Raw genomic sequence first — 21,574 nt, 5'->3', positions numbered from 1 at the left:
TACACTGACTATTATGTTTGTATAAGAGGTACATTGTAGCATTGAATTAGTGTGACACCTTGTATACATTAATATTTCCATCACATGAACCTGTTTGAGCTCCCACATACCAGCTACATATTTTATGGTCCTCAGAACTGATACACTAGTGCTCTCTAGTGGCTGTTGGGATCCTATAAAGCTACAGTGTCATTTGCGTAAGATGCTTCTGTATTAAAGAATACAGTGTGTCAGGGGAATAGGATCTGCTTCTATAAAAAATATGTTTATTCAAGAACAAGATAAAGGGGCATTACTGTCCAGTACTATGTCTGGGACATGTACAGACTGTTCCTTTGGGGATGCAGGAGCACTGGAAGAAACATGTCCTGCCCAGTGGTATTTGGGCAGATATTACAAACCTTGTAGCAATAATTATTCCGTTTTTGCAACTGAAATTTCCCTGACTATTATTATTCCTGTTCACTCGCACATGTGAATATTAAACTAATGATGACAGCTACACCTTAGCCAAACAGAGATTGTAATCATAAATATGAATATGAGGGCTGGTATTACTCCTGCTATGGGGACACTAAATCTGTTTACACAATCTCACTATGGAGACTGAATGTCCTTATGGGGGAACAAAAGTCTCCAAAATGACACCTTGGTGTTAGGTTAGGTTTAGGTTAAGGGTAGGTTAAGTCACCAGGAAATGAAGGTAAGTCAATGTAATGTATCCTAAAGTCATTGAGACATTAGTGTGTGTGTCTGTGTGTGTACCTGTATGGCTATCTTTGAGAGGACCACTCCTCACTTCAAAAGACCTATAACGATTTGAGTAAGTCAGTAGAAAATGCCTTATGTCAACATGTGTTCTTACAAATATAGAAGGTAATAGAGCATCAAATGCAAAAAGAAAGAAACTCTTATAAATAAATGACTTGATCTTAACACATTTGACTAAAATAACAAGCAAAAAGACAAGGCTAGAAAGAAGGAGGGAAGAAAAGAAGGAGGGTAGATGGGAGGGAGACAGGGCAGGACAGGTGTGTTTATAAGTCTGCAAGCCAGGGTTTGAACATACTAACATACGAACTGTAAAAGAATGGCACTAAATGCATTAGAGAAGAGCCGAAAAGGAGGGGAAGACAACAAGGCCTTGGACTTAGAGGTAGGAAAAAGTATTTAAATACAGCCCAGACTTGTTTCTCAAGGTATTCTTGAATCATGCTGTTTAAAATAATTGGAAACATTTCGGAGACCTGGAAGTGTGTTTCATCAGCACACAATATGTCGTGTTAACTTGTGTTAAGTAAACCTTCATTTGTACACCATGTATGTATAAAATAACATTTCTGATGATATTTACTCAAGTAGAATACAAAGTTAGAAGCTTACGAAGCTTCTTCCATTTCAGCCACTCCACATGACTGAAATATCTTTGAGCAGCATGTAACAAAAGAAAGTTGTTGGCAGAAATGCTTTAAAAACAGCATCTCTTGGCAAATATTGTGAGATTTTAATATGTAAACATCTGCTGTGGCTTTAGTCTTAGGTATGAAAGATAAATAGTGTTTCAGGCCTTCAGTTGGTCTATAGGTTCCAAGTAAATATGTGTTATCGTGAAAGCACCTTTGTGTAAATATATATATATATATATATATATATATGTATATGTATATATATATATATATCCTAATATTGGCCTATTCATCTTCAGATGGATCAGATATACACTGAAGTGGGCAGTTCTTCTGAAGTCGATGGTGCGCCAAAAAAGACAGACCAAGAGAACAAAAGGTTGTTTGTTTTTGCCATCTGATGATATCTTTTTATGCCAGATATTCTGTGTCCTCTTAATCACCAGCCTTTCTGTTGTAGCTTTGATGTAACATGTATGTCTTTCGTCTTTGTCTATCCCCCTTATCTTTCTCCTTCTCTCTGTGTGTGTGTTTGTAGCCCGCTGGAGAAGAAATTGGAGGCATTCAAGGGCTACTTGGCACAGTACAGAGACAAAATCCACCTGATTATACGTTTGATTTTAGGAGCAGGTAAATGATCTTTGTTTGCATTAATTACTGAGACTCAAAAACAGATCTCTGTCTCGGCACCGCCACAAGTTAGCTAAAACATCATCAAGCATGTTTTACAGCATGAAAGAGGTTCTTATAAACATTGAGATATAATTGTATGTCCTCTGCTCTGCACAGTTGACTTTTTTTGTTTGGTGCTTTTGATTTTCCAGCTACATATGATTAAATTACCAATGCAAAGTATAGTGAAAAATGAATTTCTAGAATTCTCAGTTTGCATAACAGCTTGTAAAGTGCTGTCTACTTTCGCAAAACTAGCTGTGCATATTGACATAAGTGTGAGTGTGTGTGTGTGAGAGAGAGAGAGAGAGAGAGAGACCTAGTTTTTGCTACATTGTGGGGACTGAAATCTGTGTCCATGAGAAATGGACACAAAGTGTGTGTGTGTGTGTGTGTGTGTGTGTGTGTGTGTGTGTGTGTGTGTGTGTGTGTGTGTGTGTGTGTGTGTGTGTGTGTGTAGAACAGACCAGGAAAATACAGAAAGAACAGTTTTTGTTTGTTTGTTTTTTGGGGTGTTAGCTCTCAATGTGAATATAAAGCCATCATTTCTAAAACCACATGAAATATGTTTGAGTGTGTCATGCTACTGTCCAGGCACACACACACACACACACACACACACACAATTACTTGCCAATGCATTTGTTATCTCCTACCATCCATCCATCCATCCATCCATCCATACATTATCTATACCTGCTTATTGCTAACCAGGGTCACAGGGATCTGCTGGAGCCTATCCCAGCTCTCTTTGGGTGAAAGACATTATCTCCTACCATTTAAGTGAAATACCTTAATAACATAACAAACATTATTCTGAAATGGGTTATTCTGGATAATGAGTAAGCTACTTGGATGTTAATTTCTTTAAGCAAAATCATGAACTAACATCTTAACAGTGATTTCTTCACTGTATTATTGCTACTTTCTATACTTAAAAGATCTGAGTATTTCTTCCAACATTTGTAACAGAGGGATAAATAACATGTAGAGCCACTGATTCCTTAGTGGTGTCTTTTGAAGATGTGTTATTTTCAGCTATGCAGTGGATCTATATGGAAGGCCAGTAATTTTAGTGCTAACATTAAATCATTTCCCCTCAAGGCCTTTTAACTGGAGCTGGAGGCAGCAAATAAATGAAAAGATGAGAATAGTTTTAATAAAAGGGGTAAAATTTTATCAGCACTGTGGGATGTAATTTATATTAATTCTAATTTTGTTTCAGGCTTTGTTGCCATAGTGATAGCAGCATGTGCTCTGAACTTCCACCGGGCCATCGGGCTGCTGGTCATTTCCTTGGTAACCATAATCTTCTTGGTCTGGGATTGGTTGATGGAACGCTATGGCGACCAGGCATGGGAGAAGCTCCATTTTATCAGAGACCTTTTCACCAGAAATTGGTTCAGGATCAGATGGTAAGGACTGAGACAATGTTTAAATTGTACGTTTTCCACCCCTAGTGTGCACCTTCCTTAGGAGAATTATTGATTTTTAAACCATATTGACAAGATGAAAAAATGTTTAACCAAGTCACTGTAAAATCAGTACACTAAAAATGCTTTGTTGTAGCTATCACTAACATATTGTTATAGTTATAGGAGAGAAAAACGGGGTGAAAAGACTTACATTTATCAGGGATGCAGAGGTTCATCTCCAAATCCAAGTTAATGCTGCTCCCTATTCACTACATGAGTGAATAGACACCTGTTTGCTAACACATGCATCAAATCAAGGTGAAAATTTGTCAGTGTTATGTTTAAATCTTGTATCTGCTGCCTCTGTATGGACAATAAATCAGTTAGTGCAGACAAAATAAAAGGGGTTTAAAGGGGTAAGACTAAGATATATAAAGGGAGTATATTCCACTAGCAGTCAGAGAACTTGTACTGTTCTCTTTAAAAATAATTCATGTGCTTCTTGATTTCTCCTCAAGAACAAAGTCTTTTCCACTAAATACAGCCAGATTAAGTAGTTCCAATCTCCTTGACCTCAGTGTTAATACTGTGTAGGGAAAAAAATGCAGGTTCTGGTTCAAGTCAGCTACAAATCAGTCACATTTTAAGAATCTAGTTGACTGAGTGGCTTTCTATACAGTCTATAAAGTCCTCTCTTAAGCAATGTGCCAGCTGGGTATATAAATATTTTTCTTATAAAAGAGAGGGAATGTTTGTCATTTCTTTGAAACATGCTTGCTAATAAATATCTCTTCTCTGTCCTTCCTTCCTGTCCATATCATTTTTTTCTGTCTCCCATCCTCTCCAGGATAATATATATGTTAATGCTATTGGCAGTGGTATTCTGGCTTGCTCTGAACGTAGTTCAGCAGGGGATTAGACCACTTGTGTCCTTCTTTGGTTTGCTGCTTTTTATCTTCTTAATGCTGCTGTTCTCCAAACACCCATTCAGGGTAAGGAATGCAATTCAACCCTTAACATGCACACATACACTTGTGCATACACATACACACCTACTTTGACAAATACATTTTTGGTCATGTAAATAGTTAAGTATTGTATATGTGTTGCAGTGGTGTTGGCAAACTTTACTATGTGGGATTGGGCTACAGTTTGTCTTTGGTCTGCTGATTCTCAGGACGACATTTGGCTCAGATGCACTGGGATGGCTTGGAGAACAAGCAACGGTATTTACACACAAACACTCCTGTTGCAGTGTAGTTTTAACATTTACCACTTTCATGAAAAAAAAGATTTTCAAAATGTTGCTTCTGTTTTTAACAATTCAAAATTTTCTCTATACAGAATTTTATATCATTCTCAGATGTTGGGTCTAAGTTTGTGTTTGGTGACAGTTACACAGACCACTTCTTTGCCTTCAAGGTATGACATGTACCAGTATGATGCACATATGAATGAGGCATTGATAAAATGATAATAATACCTGGATAAGTCTGCCATGTGTGCATTTACTTCATTAGCTTATTACAGTAATTTGTCAATTAAACAAAAAATATGAACATAAACAATGAAATGACAATATACTGTACATGCCCAAAAAATATTAAAGACTAAAATATTGTCCAGAATCACTCACTCAGAGCCCCCACTGCTCATGGAAATGTGAGTATTGAATGTGAATGTGAATATTGCTAGAATCATGTCATATGTGATTCACATGGTTTTTATCTTCTAAGTCATATTCTGAAAATGAACAAAACCAGCATCAAAATCTGCATACTAGTGTCCTTATAAACATACTCAGTGCTGCCAAAGATGATGATAGTGATAATGATGATGATGATGATGATGACAGTGACAATGATGACGATGACTATGATGATGATGATGGTAGTGATTCTGGACATTTTGCAGGTGATGCCGATTTTGGTTTTTATAAGCTCTGTCATCTCCATTCTCTACTACCTGGGCTTCATGCCCTGGCTCATTTGCAAGGTGAGGAAGATGATAAAGTTCAAATTCTGGGAGAATAATGATGCCATTCAATTATTTCAAACCAATTATTTTTTAATAGAAATATAGTTTAAGTAATAAAAGATAAATAATCATTCTAGTGTAATTAAAAATAAGCATAATGATACGATGAGTACATTCATTTGTGTATTTTATAAATTGTTCAGTTCAGTCCTGTGATATTTCTGTGGCATAATGATATTTCCCCAGATTGGATACATGATAGAGATTATCATGGGAACATCTCCAACAGAATCAGTGACTGCAGCCGGAAATATATTTCTGGGACAGGTATTACAGAAATACCCATCATTAAAACACAGTTCAGTAGCACTTCTAGTACATCTTCCATGATGACCATAGAGTTGAAACAAGAACTATCATATTCAACTACAATGTATCCATGAATCCAAATTTACCAAGCACTTAATCTCTCTCTTTCAGATAGAATCCACTCTCCTCATTCGTCCATACATAAGTAGGCTAACTCGCTCTGAGATCCATGCTTTGATGACAGGTGGTTTTGCCAGTATTTCTGGTTCCCTCATGGGAACCTTTATCTCCCTTGGGGTAAGGAAGAAAAATGTGTGGGAGGAGATGAAGAGGGCACTAAGATTATCATGAGTTAAGTTTATATTTTAAAGAATACCTTTTAAGAAAATGCTAATTATTAAAGCTAGAAGCTCTGTTTTTGGTTTGATTCCAACATTAAGTAGGAAGTCGTTTGTAATATCCCAAAGTCATAAGAATAAGCACTGCTTTAGGATATTATTCGGTGCTAAAGTCAAAAGTTTAAGTTTACAAAGGACTTTAACAGTTCTGTCAGGAAGTGAAAGCTTGGCCTTTGAGTTCGTTTTGTATGTGCCTTTTATTTGAGGTTGAGCCAACACACTTGTTGACCGCATCACTGATGTCTGCTCCAGCCAGCCTGGCCATCGCCAAGACATTCTGGCCTGAAACGGAGACCCTAAGCATAAACACCATTCGTGACCTAAAAATAGAAAAAGGGTGGGGGACACCAGAATAGACATACATACACAATACACAATACACACAACACAATAGATGATGAAGTATGAACTTAAAGCTAAAGACTTTTTGTCTGTAGTGTTGACTTGCAGACATAGTGAAGAACATCTGTTTTAGCTCTGTAGCAACTCTCATGAATAGTTAAACACCCTACCTGTCCATACTTCAGGGCTAAATATAAAATCACACTTCAAATATTTATCATCAAACAAATCAGTCACAAATGTCACATCATTGAAGGTAAGAGCGATTTCAACTGCATTAACATGCTTATATACAAAGAAGCTTATATTTCTGAGTATCCAATTATTATTTATATTGCAAATCCACTACAGTGTAGAGCCACAGTGCCACAATAAAATTTTGCTCTAGAAAAACGATAAAATAGCTCACAAGAACAAACATGTACATGGTATATTTGCATGCAATGAAAAAAGTACTGGAAGAAGAATTTGAATTGTGGTAGATGTTGCTTTTAGCTCAGTTCAGTCATACTATTTCAGATTGTTATGTACTGTAACCACGTTTTTGACCTATATTTGAGTGTGTAGCATTGCAGCAACAGACCACAATATTTCATAATCATCATTCCATCAACACCAATATGCCGATGACACTGTAATATTCTGATGAGATATTGTTCACATGATTTAGGGTCATATAACCTTTCAAATGTCCATGTCTTATCAGAGAGATCAAAAATATTCTGGAGGCTGCATCCCAAGGTGCTTCTCATGCTGTGGGTCTAGTGGCCAATATTGTTGTAAACCTCATTTCCTTCCTGGCACTGTTGGCCTTATTTGATGCCATTCTCTCTTGGCTGGGTGGGATGTTAGATTGTCCACAGCTCAGCTTTACGGTGAAGAAGCTAAACACACACACACACAAACACCATATTTCCAATATATACTTAATTTAAATATTTTTAAATATTGACCCACACTGTCATATTTCTTTCTGGTTTTCTGATAGCTTATCTGCTCCTACATCTTCATGCCTCTCTCCCTGATGATGGGCGTTTCCTGGGAGGACAGTTTCATTGTTGCTGAGCTTATTGGGATAAAAACTTTCCTCAGTGAACTTGTGGCTTATCAGAAGTTGTCAGAGTTAATTAAGAGGCGAAAGGCAGGAGGGCCTGAATATGTGAACAATGTAAAGCAGTTTATTAGTGTAAGTCTTACTCATTGTGTTCTAACTCTTGCTTCTTTTAAATGATTTAATTTTGTTTCTGTTTAGTTTGTAAAGCTTTATTATATGTATCCTATTCATTTTAAGTTTAGGTTGAGCGTTTTATAGCATTTTCAGAGTTTAACAGCACATGACATCATCAGCTAATGTGAAAATGAGCTTATTTTCAGACCAGAAAAGGGATCTCTAAACTGCAGTGATAACTTCAGTTTTTAATCTACAAGCACAAATACTGTCACATGCCAATTCCCTGGCATCATGAAGACATGTAACCATGATTGTTAGGTATGTCAGCTCTTCTTCCATCCACTCTAATGCCAATCTGCTCTTTTTAGATCCTGTAACTGCCCATCAATCAGTCTGTTCTCACAGTGTCATTTACCGTCCTATCTGGACAAAATGCACCACATGTGTTCTGAAAGATGTTAGTAATCTAGCAGTAGAATCATTTTAGCTGTAAGATGAGTAGTTTTTGAGAAAATCATGTTTTTGTGTCATGTTTGTAGTCACCGCTTTGTCCACAGAGTGCAGTGTATTCTTGAGTCATGTCTTCACCCTGTTAGTATAGTGGCTGTGTTTCTATTTGGGGTGTGGTAGGCTGGTGATTCAACACCTTGAATGAGTGATTGTTGTCACAGATACTTATAGATTTCCTTCATGTGACATTTTGAAATTGACAGCAGAATCAAAAGTCCCTTATTTCAACATTAACTACGGTTTTTGAGTTTAATTGTATTGATATATAATAGGAACTATGCCATTATGCAAGTTTTATTGACCATTTTGTGAAATATTGATAAGGTACAGTTGTACCTTGTTGTTTTTTTAAATTAATCAACAAGTTCCTTTCGTAAGATTAATTCCATCCACCTTAACTGTTGACGTGCTACAGAATATAGCCTATTTCATGAACTGTAGATTACTAATTATGGTGATTAGCAATGTACTTATCATTAAAAATTGTTGTAATTGGGATGTTAGAGGGAGTTCATTGTTCCAAATGCCATTGTTTTTGCCTTGTAGTGCAGTGGTATGGTATGGTAAAGTATAAATGAATCCACACATAAATGCTCAAGAATGTTTAGACATTTTTTTCACTGAACAATTTAGATAAAATCCATTTCCTCATCTAGGTCCACTCTGAAACCATCGCAACTTATGCTTTGTGTGGATTTTCCAACTTTGCTTCCTTGGGGATTATAGTTGGAGCGCTGAGTAAGTTGTTAGTAAGGCTGAGCAAATGGCAAAATTAAAGTTCAAGAAATTCCAGGCTCATTTCATGTATTATAAAATTTTGACAAATGTTTCAGTCTAAACTTTTTCATATTCTAACAGAAAGTCTTAAAACAAAGTAAACAGCTATATATGTGTGCGTATGTTTATGTATAGTTGTCAAACCTATGTTATTGTCTTTTGTTCTTTAACATACTGTTGTTGTTTTGTTTGTTTGTGTTTCTTTCCCAGCGACCATGGCTCCAGATAGACAGTCAGACATTTCCAGTTGTGGTCTCAGGGCTCTGATCGCAGGCAGCGTCTCCTGTTTCATGACAGCTTGTATTGCAGGTGACTGTTAGGCCTCAGTTAAACAATATGTTTTTTATCCTGACTGTACCTTGCAGAAAGATAAAATTACATAAACAGTGTAGCTGATAATGTTTTGACACAACGGAACCTTGTGTCAATAATTGCACTTGGAAACAAATGTGTACAATAGCCATTTTAATTTTAAAGTAGAATATAAAGTGGAAATAATTGCTATGAATTGCACTAAAGTAAATTATGGTTGAAGTAAATTTCCCTAATAACTAATATGTTACCTCTAGTTGAAAATTTTCTATGCTCCATAGTTCTATTTTACATGTAAATACATACTGAAATTTAATTACAGATCTAATGGATGCAGAAAATAAATAGAATGCATAAAATATCTTAGTATGTCTGTAAGTTATATAATGATTTTCATAATGACAATGCTCTGTTGATTTTAAGGTATGGTGTACATCCCTGATCTCCAGTGCCCCCATTTCCTGAGCACAGTGTTTAACAGTACTAATGTGACCAGCAGCCCAGAACTGGTCACTTGCTGCAGGCAACTTTATAACAGGTGTGTGTGTTTGACCATGTTTTGTACCCATTTTGCTTCATAAATATTTATTGATATCTTACTACAATTATAAATACATCGCAATCAACAAGAGTTATGATTCAGTGTGTGGATGTATGTGTGTGTGTGTTTTTTTTTATTTACAGTGTGGCAGTGTATGTGCCATTGAATGTGACAATCGGAGAAAGATTCAGTCGGAGCAATCTGCGAGGCTGCTGTATGCTCATACCCACAACACACTTCAATTGCAGTTTGGTGCCTTGAATCTACATTTTTAGATCGAACATTTTTAATTACAACAATCACTAAAACTCAGCTCATTCATTCCAATCTCCAGTTCTAAAAATTCACTACCAACAATAGTCCAAGATGTCGGCACTTAATTTTAGCTACTTAGCTTTATTGTAGATGTTTTTTTTCCCCCTTTTGTACTGCCTGCCTTTTATGCTGCCTTTTGACCAGGTCTTAGTTCTCAATTGGCTTACCTGGTTAAATAAATAAAATAAATAAAATACAGTATGTGAGCTTAATGGTAGATATACTGTATGTTTAGCTTTTTTACATGTAACATAGTTTAAAAAAAAAAAAGTGTGCTTGTGTGTGTGCCAATTATCATTTATATTGTATATGGGACTGCAAGTCTATAGTGCAAAAAGTGTAAGTCATATATTGTATTAAAGCAGTGGAAATAAAAAATGAATGATGATTAAATGAATGAATGAATGAATGAACAATGAAAGAAACAACAAGCCACTGTCAAATGTACCAGGTACAGCGTTACATCTCCAAGCAGTTTCTTTCATCTGATTTTGATGAATGTGTAAGTATACAGTACTTTTGTGGTTGTACTTGTAGGGACAAACATTTACGTAATAATTTTTTACAGTCAATTTGCAGATTTAGATTAGTAATTGAAAATGTGGTAAATTAATTTCATAATTCTTATTACCTTATGGTGGATTGCTATAGATATATAGAAAATAATTAAACTACGTCACTAGGAGTACATAAAGTAATTAAAACAACAAAGTGTGGTATTAATGCATTCATTGTAATCCAATATTATTCTGAAATATTGATATTTAGCATAGTAAGGACTTTTGATACTTTAAGTATATTTTGATGCTAGTATTTTTTTCATTTACGTAAACTTTAGAATGCTGGACTGTCACAGTATTTTTACACTATGGTATCACTGGTTTTTACTAAGATGTATTTCTTCTCCTGTAAATGTCGGACTAGTAAGGGTTCTTGTTCAACTAGTGCAATCAAATGTCCAACTAGTTCTGACAAAGACTGAACTAGTATATGAAATGAACAGCTGATATCAAGGACATGAAATTTATGCTCAAACACCTTGCCATAATATACCCAAGTCCAGGCTCGAAAATTTCACTAAGTGTTGAATGGAGAAGTGCCATATACCCAAGTCCAGGCTCGAAAATTTCACTAAGTGTTGAATGGAGAAGTGCCATATACCCAAGTCCAGGCTCGAAAATTTCACTAAGTGTTGAATGGAGAAGTACCATATACCCAAGTCCAGGCTCGAAAATTTCACTAAGTGTTGAATGGAGAAGTACCATATACCCAAGTCCAGGCTCGAAAATTTCACTAAGTGTTGAATGGAGAAGTACCATATACCCAAGTCCAGGCTCGAAAATTTCACTAAGTGTTGAATGGAGAAGTACCATATACCCAAGTCCAGGCTCGAAAATTTCACTAAGTGTTGAATGGAGAAGTACCATATCCCACGGCCCAGGTTTGAAAATTGACTACTAAGGGTTCTTGTTCAACTAGTGCAATCAAATGTCCAGCCAGTTCTGACAAAGACTGAACTAGTATATGAAATGAACATCTGATATCAAGGACATGAAATTTATGCTCAAACACCTTGCCATAATATACCCAAGCCCAGGCTCGAAAATTTCACTAAGTGTTGAATGGAGAAGTACCATATACCCAAGTCCAGGCTCGAAAATTTCACTAAGTGTTGAATGGAGAAGTACCATATACCCAAGTCCAGGCTCGAAAATTTCACTAAGTGTTGAATGGAGAAGTGCCATATACCCAAGTCCAGGCTCGAAAATTTCACTAAGTGTTGAATGGAGAAGTACCATATCCCACGGCCCAGGTTTGAAAATTGACTACTAAGGGTTCTTGTTCAACTAGTGCAATCAAATGTCCAGCCAGTTCTGACAAAGACTGAACTAGTATATGAAATGAACATCTGATATCAAGGACATGAAATTTATGCTCAAACACCTTGCCATAATATACCCAAGCCCAGGCTCGAAAATTTCACTAAGTGTTGAATGGAGAAGTACCATATACCCAAGTCCAGGCTCGAAAATTTCACTAAGTGTTGAATGGAGAAGTACCATATACCCAAGTCCAGGCTCGAAAATTTCACTAAGTGTTGAATGGAGAAGTACCATATACCCAAGTCCAGGCTCGAAAATTTCACTAAGTGTTGAATGGAGAAGTGCCATATACCCAAGTCCAGGCTCGAAAATTTCACTAAGTGTTGAATGGAGAAGTACCATATACCCAAGTCCAGGCTCGAAAATTTCACTAAGTGTTGAATGGAGAAGTACCATATCCCACGGCCCAGGTTTGAAAATTGACTACTAAGGGTTCTTGTTCAACTAGTGCAATCAAATGTCCAGCCAGTTCTGACAAAGACTGAACTAGTATATGAAATGAACATCTGATATCAAGGATATGGAATTTATGCTCAAACGGCTTGCCATACCAACAGGCAGTTGTCCTTTAGTAAAAGTAGTAAAAGAGTATTTCTTCTCCACTGGATGTCACTGGTGTCTTATTTTTCCACCTTCAGCAATAGACATCCCGCCACAGGTTAGTCTGCCAGTCAAGCCAATATGTCTAAGTAACTCTGTGGTTAAAACAGAAATTATCAACTCAGACCACTGAACAAAAGGGAAGGGTTTCAAGGGTTTGCGCATTCGGCATCTGCATGTGTCAGATGAGCATGCAGTCACAGAGATGGCAAATGACAGTCTCTTCATTAAATCCGCCACAAACGAAAGGTCAGATGGCTCCCTTCTCTGCGGGCAGGAGGTGTGTTCACATGTGTGAATTTCACACACCCACAGAGAGGGAACATTGGACTCAGCCTGCAGACGCTGACACATAGGACATTTTTAGGCTCCATTTTATCATGTGTCCCCCACCCTAAAAAGTAAAAAAAAAATCCCACAGAACTAATTTTCATTTTCATGTTTTTCAGGAAGATCAAGAAAAACAGACTTCTTAAAACACGGAGCCGTTCAATCAGGGAGAAGAAAGCATGATGTCTGGGACAAAAAGTTTGCGAAGGTAAAACAAAGTACAGGATACAATATCTTTAAAGTTGCATCAATTGATCAAATATGTTTCTCAGTCTGTATCTTTGATGGTACATTCATCCTATTTGCTTTGCTCATCAAATTTGCAGGGACATTTTGATTTCTATATATTGTCAGTTGGATGAAAAAACATCTTTAATAACACAACACAACATTATGGCGACATAATAAAAAGATTATGTGTGTGAGTTTTTCTCTGAACTGTGTTTACTGGAAAGAAATACTAGGGATAAATGTTCTGTATTTATTTGAGTTGAGATGATAAAAAAATAACTGGTGCATTATCTCTTTTCTATAAAAGGAATAACAAATATTTGTATTATTATTATATTGTTGGTAATTCTCAGATATGTTAAATGAGCTAATTTATTCAAAATGTAAAATCAGCAAATATCCCTGACTGAGTCAGAACAGCAATGAAAAAAAATCAGAAAACAAGAGGAACAGATTAAAATTATCTTTATATTAATATTTCATTCTGGGAAAAATAGAGATGAGTAATTACCCAAAAGCCTAAAGTAAATTTACCTTACAAAAACTATTTAAGATCTGATCCTAAAAAACTATTTTGGTCTCCTTGTGTATTAATATTTGTCTTTGGGTTCAAATCTGATAAATATAGTTCCACTGAAAAGTTTAACTAAAATTCTAACTTCAACATATTAAAGGTTTGCTTTCAAGCACCAGTAGGAGAGTGCACACACTCTTTATCAAATCATATTTCCATATTTTGATTTTGCTGTTTATCTACTATAGAATTCTATTGCGATAGTACAGACGAGATGCAAGAACGGAAGAAACAAGGAGACAATTGAATAAAATGAGGAAACAGAGCTGAGGAAAAAATTGAGGAGATGGGGGTGAGCGTTAAAATGGGTGATGCTGGTGGATACTGGATCATCCTGCAGCACCACTGCAACAGAAGGGAAGGAGGATGAGGAGGTCAAAGTTCTGCCTTTGAATGAAGGGGATGAAGTTGTCATCCATCAGCACTCTAATGAGCACACAAAGGAAGAGATGGAGCGAGGCTGCTGGGATGAGGGAAGCATATGGAGGTGTACTGAGGAAAGGTAAAAAACAGACATTAAAATGGAGTTTGGAAAGATTCACAGAGGCACTTAAAAGCATTATTAGTAGGGACAGAGATGGTGGATGGATGGAAGGGAATGGAAAAAGAATCAGTGAAAAAAATGGCAGAAGGAAGAGCAAATAGTGATAATCAGTGGAGATGATTAAACAGACAATAATATTAAATAAAGAATTTTTCTAAGGGGAAGTTTATATGCATGTTTTTGTTGTTTGCATGACCTCATTCACTGTTGGAACTTCTTAATTCTGTGCAAAAAATAATCATGCACTTTATTAAGAAACACTTCATTTACAAATTACTGTGTCAGCTGCCTATAAGCATACTATTATTCATTTTACTGTATATCAAAAACTAAGGACATGTGTTTTATAGTAATTATATTGTGGTTCAACTTAAATCAACTTACTACCTGAGTTGTGAGTTAATTTAACAATAAACCATTATCAGACTATTGACAATATTATCAAGCTGCACACACGTTTATGTGACTATTGGACCTAATCACTGTTCTCCTTGATATTCTTTCTCCTTAACAAACCTTAATTGGTGTTTTAATTGCTCATTGACACATAATTGCATGGACGTGTCTTTGTGCAGACTGAGAAATTAAACCGGAGAATCCCTGACAAATGTGTTGAGATGAATAGATGCTCTGGTATATTAATTGTGATGAACATTGGAGAAGCATGTTTCTCATCTGAAAAATTACACACAGAGGTAGTGATCATTTTATTACTTTTTAGTCATCTTACTTAATAATGCTGAAGTGTGTTCAGAGAAAGTGAGAAATTGTCTGATTTTAGTTGTGCGGCGACTGAGTGAAAATCAGCTGTGAGATCTGTTTTCCATATGAACAGAAACATGCTGATATATTCTTCATTGCATTTGCTGCCATTTTGTTTCTAATTTAAACATCAAGCAAATTGAAAGACATGAAAATTAATTAATGAAGTTTTTTTTTTTTGGTAAAGTCTTTTACATAGATTTCTTAGGACCTGACCAAAAGGCCTAGTGGAGCACTGTTCTTTACATCGTCAGTACTGTTCATCCATCAAGCTGTCAAGAAGCCTCTACATGCACAAAGAGGTGGAGTACACTATGAGTAAGACTGACACATATACAGGGACTGACACATATACAGGGAATACACACACACACACATTTACATTCACACTCTGACTTCACACCTACAGGCAAGTTAGATGTTGTAACTCACCTAACCAGCGAGTCTTCAGACTGTGGGAGGAAAGTGAAGAGCAAACTCCATAAATAATGTGCTTATTTAATTATTGATGTATTTCTTTACTGGACAGACTGAAACCAGAAATAATCGGGTTACCTTCTCTCCTCTGTGCAAACCCACTGTCCCTCCCCTTTCCCCAAGATATTCAAAGGTGTCCCTCTCAACACTAATTATAAATAATTACATTGCGATCTGAACATGCACAAAACAGCAGCAAATTCATCCCACTAGAGTCAAAGACTTTGCCATTATCCCAGCCCCACCATTAGACATTCTGGTATCTTGAAGAGAATGTGTACTGGACGTTTCCAAAACACGGGAGCCCTACACTTATGCTGGCACGTGAACGCCTCCAGAGTGCAGCTAGGCGCAGCACCTGCCTGACCTGGCCTCCAGGTGGACACGGTGTTAGCGCAGGTTTTGTATGTCCTCCTACCTAATATTTGGAAATACGCTGTTTCAGGCTGAGGATTTGTTAGTAAGTAACGTTTGAAACACAGTTCAACTGTAACATCTGTAACATTAAAATGCACAGTTATGTGTGTTTGGCTAAGATACCTAGACCGAATTACCACGGCTCACTTCTTTTACTGCTAATAGTTTGATTCAGGCATTGACCCAGGCATTTCATTTCATCTGTTAAAGATATAGTGAAGAAGACAAACAAAGAGAGATGGCAGAAAGATGAAGAGAAATTAAAGGGAAAGTTTCTTTGTCGTGGATGAACGAAGGTAAGCTAATATAAGACTAGCCTGCTAAAAGGCTTATTCATCATATTCGGATCAATTAATTTTCCTTTTCCTTTAATTATTTACCTGGAGTATTTGTTCAATAAGCCTCGTTTTAATGAAGTAATATGGTAACATAGCCCTGGAACCTCATATAGCCTAACAAGTATGACTGCAAATACAGCCACCAGTAATTATAATGAGTGTTATTATTATCATTATTATTACTGTCATGACTACAGTCTAAATAACTGTGTTTGTTTGTCTAGATGCATTTTTGTTTTCAAATGTTGCAAAAGTTCTGGCTAGAGTGCAAATGAGCAAACTTTGTGTTTGTGTCTTCTCTGACATCACAATAGGGAGCTCCTCATTTACGTGACCATTATCCAACTCTCCTCTGCCCATCAGCCTGTGAATGTGAATTAGATGCTGGAGTTGTATGGATATGTTGTAGAGATCAAGATATTCTGGGCAAAAGGAGAATTGGTGACACACCAACATTACGTGGCCCCATTAAACATCTGATGTGTTTCTTGGACAACTGTTCTTTGAATTAGCTTGGCATGAAGCCTTTATCTGCCCAGACTTTAAAGACAATCTTTTCCGAGCCTGGCAGAAGTGAGCATGGTGCCCATTTAACTCCTTAGATCAAGTTGTATTCAGAAGTGTTGGAGATTCAGAAGTCAAGAGTGTGTCTTGTTTGTCGCTTGTTCTGAGAAATGATGTACATCTCTCCTGTGGTAACACACGTTTATGGCAGGTTCTGAGAAAAACATCTGCCAAGCAACTGTTTTATGGCTAAATGTGTGTTTAGCTGCATGCACCCTCCATCCTATGTGCTTTGACCCCTGCTGGGAGAGCTCACATAGACACACAAGTGTGCACAAAAACACAGAGTCGTGCATACGCTTGCTGACCAATGTGCACTCTGTCACAAACACACACTTAAATTCCCTGGAGGCCAGGCGGGGGGTCTGGCTGGGACAGAGATGGACACATGCTGGGATCAGAGCAGCCGTCTGTGATTCACATTTCTCTCTCACTCTCTGTATTTCAATCTCTCACTTCCTTCTTTGTCTTATCACTGACACCGCACTCCCACCTCTCCCTGCTCTGTTTACCCCCCTGTGTCTTTGCAAACCTGAGTGTTTCAAATGTATTCTGCACACAAACTCATCAGAGAACTGTTCCTGAACCTATAGAGGCAATTAGATATTTCTGATCTGGTGATTTTTGCTCTCTCAAAGAATCATGTTTTTTGTCTTTGATCCTACACTCCTTTTTCTCTGTCATTTTTCATTTAGGTTTCTGGGTACCAAACTAATCATTACTTTAATTTAGAGAGCACACTGCTCCCCTAATGGCCTTGGGGGCCCAAAGAATATCAAGTGCTGTTTAATTCTTTAATTCTATTCAGGATTTACATTTGTTCCATCCCTGCACTAGCTCTTCTGTCCATCCTTCTATCAAATTGGATCCCATTTTGTGTCCCTCTACAAACAGCTACTAAAAGATGGCTCTAACCCTCTTTTTTACTTTGAGTGGAGGAGGGGACAGATGCGAGTTTTAAAAGCACATCAAAGCATCATTTCATACGTTGTTCCAGGCATCCAACAAGTGTTTACATGTTTTCCTGCTGCCCCTACTCAGCTGAATGTGTACTTTTTTAACCCTATTGTTTGCTGAATTAGACAAATCTCCATGGTGACCGAAGCAGCAGAGAGCAGGTGGAGGGCTCTTGAGGATGCATTAGGGTCTTCTTGCAATGAGGGTATGCATCTTAGCAGTAAGCTAACCTGTGCATCTGGTCTGTTTCAAGGGCCAATATAAGGCTCATTGGTTCACTGTGCATCTAAATTTGGTCTGTGTTTCAAATGACCAGGGTATTGACCATAGGCTCATTGAACAAGAAAGCTTCTTAAGAGAATAAACAGGTTTCTCTGTTCAAAAAGCAGAGAAATCTTTATGCTATCTCTATCTTTATGCTAAGAGTACAATACATACAGAAAATATAGTTCCTGAACAATCAAATCAATGACAATATATATATAGCAGATAATGATTAGTTAGTTAGCAAAGATAACAAGGGTTTTAAGCCAAAAGGATGACAAATAAGAAAAGTATGATCATGATGTTAAATACTATCTGATGGGCAAAAGAAAACCAATTGGTATGTTACAGTGTGGATTGCTTTTCTATAGGCATAAACCTTGCATTAAATCAGGCTTTTTCATTGAGCAGTGGTCACTTGCAGTCCTGATCATTAGCAGCAGTAAAATAACATCTATTTCTTCTGGATGGCAGTCTGAATACACTGTATTATTGATGTCGGCTCAATTAAAATCAAGAAAGCTTTAAAAATGTCAGGAGACCACTGTATTTTACGCAAATATGTAGGTTATTTTTTGGTTCTTTAGAAATACTGTAATAATGAGGATGGATTGAAAAGGAAAGATAACTAAATGTGTAAGAGTAATCAAGAAAACCCAGAGTGCGTTAGAAAAAAAATGGCATCATATTAAAAAAAAAACATTAGGCTGCGTGGCAACGGAAACCAAATGAGAAAGCTCAAGGTGGATAAAAACTGGATAAATTGAAACAGCCTTGATGTAGATAATGATATCAGTGAATTAGAGTATGTTGAGTGGGAGGATGTGTGTATAAAGGCAGAAAGCTTTGGATACACATCATGTCATTGTGTGTGAAAAATGAGAAAGAAAATGTGTAGAAAATTATATTTATAGATACGTTTTAACTTTTTTTTTTTTTTTAAATCGGACATATTAAAATGTATTTACTGTACAGAGCACTAGTTATGTTTAAATGTATAGCTGGACAGTAATAGCCAATAAATGACTGTATTCTCAAAACCTTGTGGGCGAAAATATGTTTGCTGTGAGGCGACAGTGACTAGACCACTGTGCTGTCCACACTTAACTTCATAATTTAATTTATTAGTAGCATTGTTTGTGAAAACTGTATGGCTGTTGGTGTCTCTTAAGTAATAGTATTCATAAAATAAATAACTGCAAGTACGCAGTGTAGTCAAAAGTACACCAAATGTGTACCAAAATGATAATTATCAAAAATAATTACTACATGACTCCAATATAGTATATTTTTGGCATAGCTCCACGCCTTAACAATAACATATGTGGTTATATATATATGTTTTGGTAATTTCATTGCTTCCAATGTTGGGTGATGTTTTGATGCACCTGATATATATTTGACATACTTGCTATATTTGCTGTATTATTGCCTATGTGTACTTTGATGTGTTTTGTTTACTCTGTAGTTAATGACTATAGAAGGGATGTTTACCCTTTGTCTCCATGTATGTGACTTTTTGTGTAGTATTTATGTGCAGACATAGGTAGGTGCTAGTGTTATTTCACAAAATTCAACATAGACAGAGAGAAAAGAGGATGTGGACAAAGCTGAGACACGTGCTGTGACATGACCCGTATGTGATGGTTTCTCTCCAAATGGGTTTTGGTGGTCAAATTTGCATCAAAAGTCCTGGACTGATTTTTATTTCAAGTCTGCCCCTAACCGGTGCTGTCTGTCCCTCTCCCACTCCTTCTCTTTCTGCTCACTCATTCTCTCCTTGTTTGTCCCTCTCAAATGTTTTTTTTTTCCACATGGCCCAATTCATGTAGTGGCCCACTGAGGAAAATCTCAGTTTTCCCTGTTGCCATTCTCCTTTGTCCTTTCTTCATCCATGCTCCTGTCAATGAACACCACTCCACTCTCCCTCCGTCTCTTCTTAGCTTTGTCCACACCCTCTCCTCTGTGTCCATCCTTGTTATTCTTCCTTAAAATCCTCCCTCCCCCTTTTTATTCTAGTCTGCACTCCTCTCTCCCCATCCACTGTTGTTTACACTCATTAGATTGGATTTCACAGTGAAATGCATCTCAGCTTTCGTTAGTAATATACAATAGAACTGAATAGCTTAAAAGCTTTTAAAATACCGCCGTGATGAGGCAGGTGATTTTAAAGGGCTGCAAAAACATAAAAGACGTGAAAATAAATATAGAAACTGCAAAGTTACATCTGTTTAGTGAAACAAAGTTGTGGTGCAGGGAAATTGCCAAAATTCAAGCTACTGGGAATTTGCACAGGCCTATGTCTATGTTGAGGCTAGAAGCCAGTGTGGTCACTGAGAGGCCAGTGGTGGTAAATGAGTGGCTGGATATCAAATCACCAACCTCTGCCATCCAATAAATATGTAGCTGGCGCAGCTGGTAACTGGAATTCCTAGACATGTAGTAGGTACCTGCGATTTCCAGGTAGCCTGAAATTTGGCACTTTCCCTATGCCATGCTAGTTATCCCACAGGTTTGCACAACATAAGAACAAATATTAATCTACAAAAGTACCCGGTGCTTATGCATGATGCTTTAATTTTTTTGTCCAGATTTATACAATCTGACAGTGAACACTTGGAGAAAACTTGGAGAAAAACAAATTATTTACTTACATGCTTATTGTTAGAAATTCATTGAAAGGAAACAGGAGCAGTCTCTACTCCTAACGTTAAAATTGAATAAATTGTCCACTAGATGCAGGATTTAAATTTGTTAACATTATGGGAGCTCAATAAAATACAATTAGACTGCAGTGTCGTCAAAAGGAAAACAAACATGGTTACAGGGCAAGACATTTGCAAGAGTGTGATAATGCATTCTAATGGCCGACCAACAGTTAGCAGCCGCCTGGACCATTTCTGATCAGTTCCATTAATAAGACTTAATAATGTCCCCATAGACATCCAAGACTTGTTTCTCGTGTGTGTGAGTTTGCATAAATGAATGAATCATTTTGATTGTTTGTATAATTTTTGCTCCACAGGCAACATAACCCTGCTCTTCCCTAAGTGCAATAGCTGATTTAGCTTTGTGTGTGTGTGCGTGTGTGTGCATTTATTCGTAGTCTAGGTAGTAAATACAGTCCCGATGTACTGAATAACCTCTGTTTAAATATTGCTTGTTAAAACCTGATAAGGAACTGTACAAGCTGAGATGAACCAAGACAATAAATAAATGATAAATAACAACAAAGGACAGGTAGCATTAAGAAATTGCTGGTGTTGAAAGATGAGCCTGCCATTGGCAGCATGAAAAACGCTTTAAAAAGGTGCATAACCCAGGGTTTTACAATAAAAACAACCTAACACGTTTAAGCTCCAAAGCCATGCCCTAAAAAAAAAAAATTATTTTGTGCTTAATATAAATGGGTCAGCATGAGTTATCCAACCTGGCTCTGGGATTCTGCTGTTAGTTAGTAATATGGCGACTGAAGGATTGTTATATAT

General features: G+C 36.9%; 1 protein-coding gene across 3 annotated transcripts; it reads left to right on the top strand.

Moving 5' to 3' along the window:
• The first annotated feature begins 599 nt into the window (after positions 1-599).
• Positions 600-13,166, top strand: LOC113138924 (solute carrier family 28 member 3). 3 transcript variants are annotated; one of them, XM_026321794.1, is made up of 17 exons: positions 600-703; positions 1,706-1,785; positions 1,945-2,036; positions 3,304-3,493; positions 4,341-4,485; positions 4,606-4,719; positions 4,838-4,915; positions 5,408-5,488; positions 5,717-5,797; positions 5,951-6,076; positions 6,384-6,514; positions 7,226-7,394; positions 7,508-7,705; positions 8,857-8,938; positions 9,188-9,286; positions 9,713-9,827; positions 9,974-10,261. In XM_026321794.1, the coding sequence occupies exons 1-17, from the start codon at positions 698-700 to the stop codon at positions 10,089-10,091; spliced, it is 1,905 nt and encodes a 634-aa protein (XP_026177579.1). In that variant the 5' UTR covers positions 600-697; the 3' UTR covers positions 10,092-10,261. The 3 variants fall into 3 exon arrangements, with proteins under 3 accessions (XP_026177579.1, XP_026177578.1, XP_026177576.1); XM_026321793.1 differs by lacking the exons at positions 600-703; positions 9,974-10,261 and adding exons at positions 1,036-1,156; positions 13,078-13,166; XM_026321791.1 differs by lacking the exon at positions 600-703 and adding an exon at positions 1,036-1,156.
• The last annotated feature ends 8,408 nt before the right edge of the window (positions 13,167-21,574 follow it).

Source organism: Mastacembelus armatus, chromosome 9 (assembly GCF_900324485.2).
Source record: "Mastacembelus armatus chromosome 9, fMasArm1.2, whole genome shotgun sequence".
Lineage (NCBI taxonomy): Eukaryota > Metazoa > Chordata > Actinopteri > Synbranchiformes > Mastacembelidae > Mastacembelus > Mastacembelus armatus.
This window is presented reverse-complemented; position numbering and strand designations above follow the sequence as displayed.

What these genes read in the sequence shown, in the direction of transcription:
- LOC113138924 (XM_026321791.1), top strand. Translation starts at nt 1,091, where the DNA reads ATGGCACTAAATGCATTAGAGAAGAGCCGAAAAGGAGGGGAAGACAAC. An exon ending in GTCCACAGCTCAGCTTTACG is followed by an intron (nt 7,395 to 7,507) that starts GTGAAGAAGCTA and finishes GTTTTCTGATAG; the next exon opens with CTTATCTGCTCCTACATCTT. An exon ending in TGCAGGCAACTTTATAACAG is followed by an intron (nt 9,828 to 9,973) that starts GTGTGTGTGTTT and finishes TTTTATTTACAG; the next exon opens with TGTGGCAGTGTATGTGCCAT.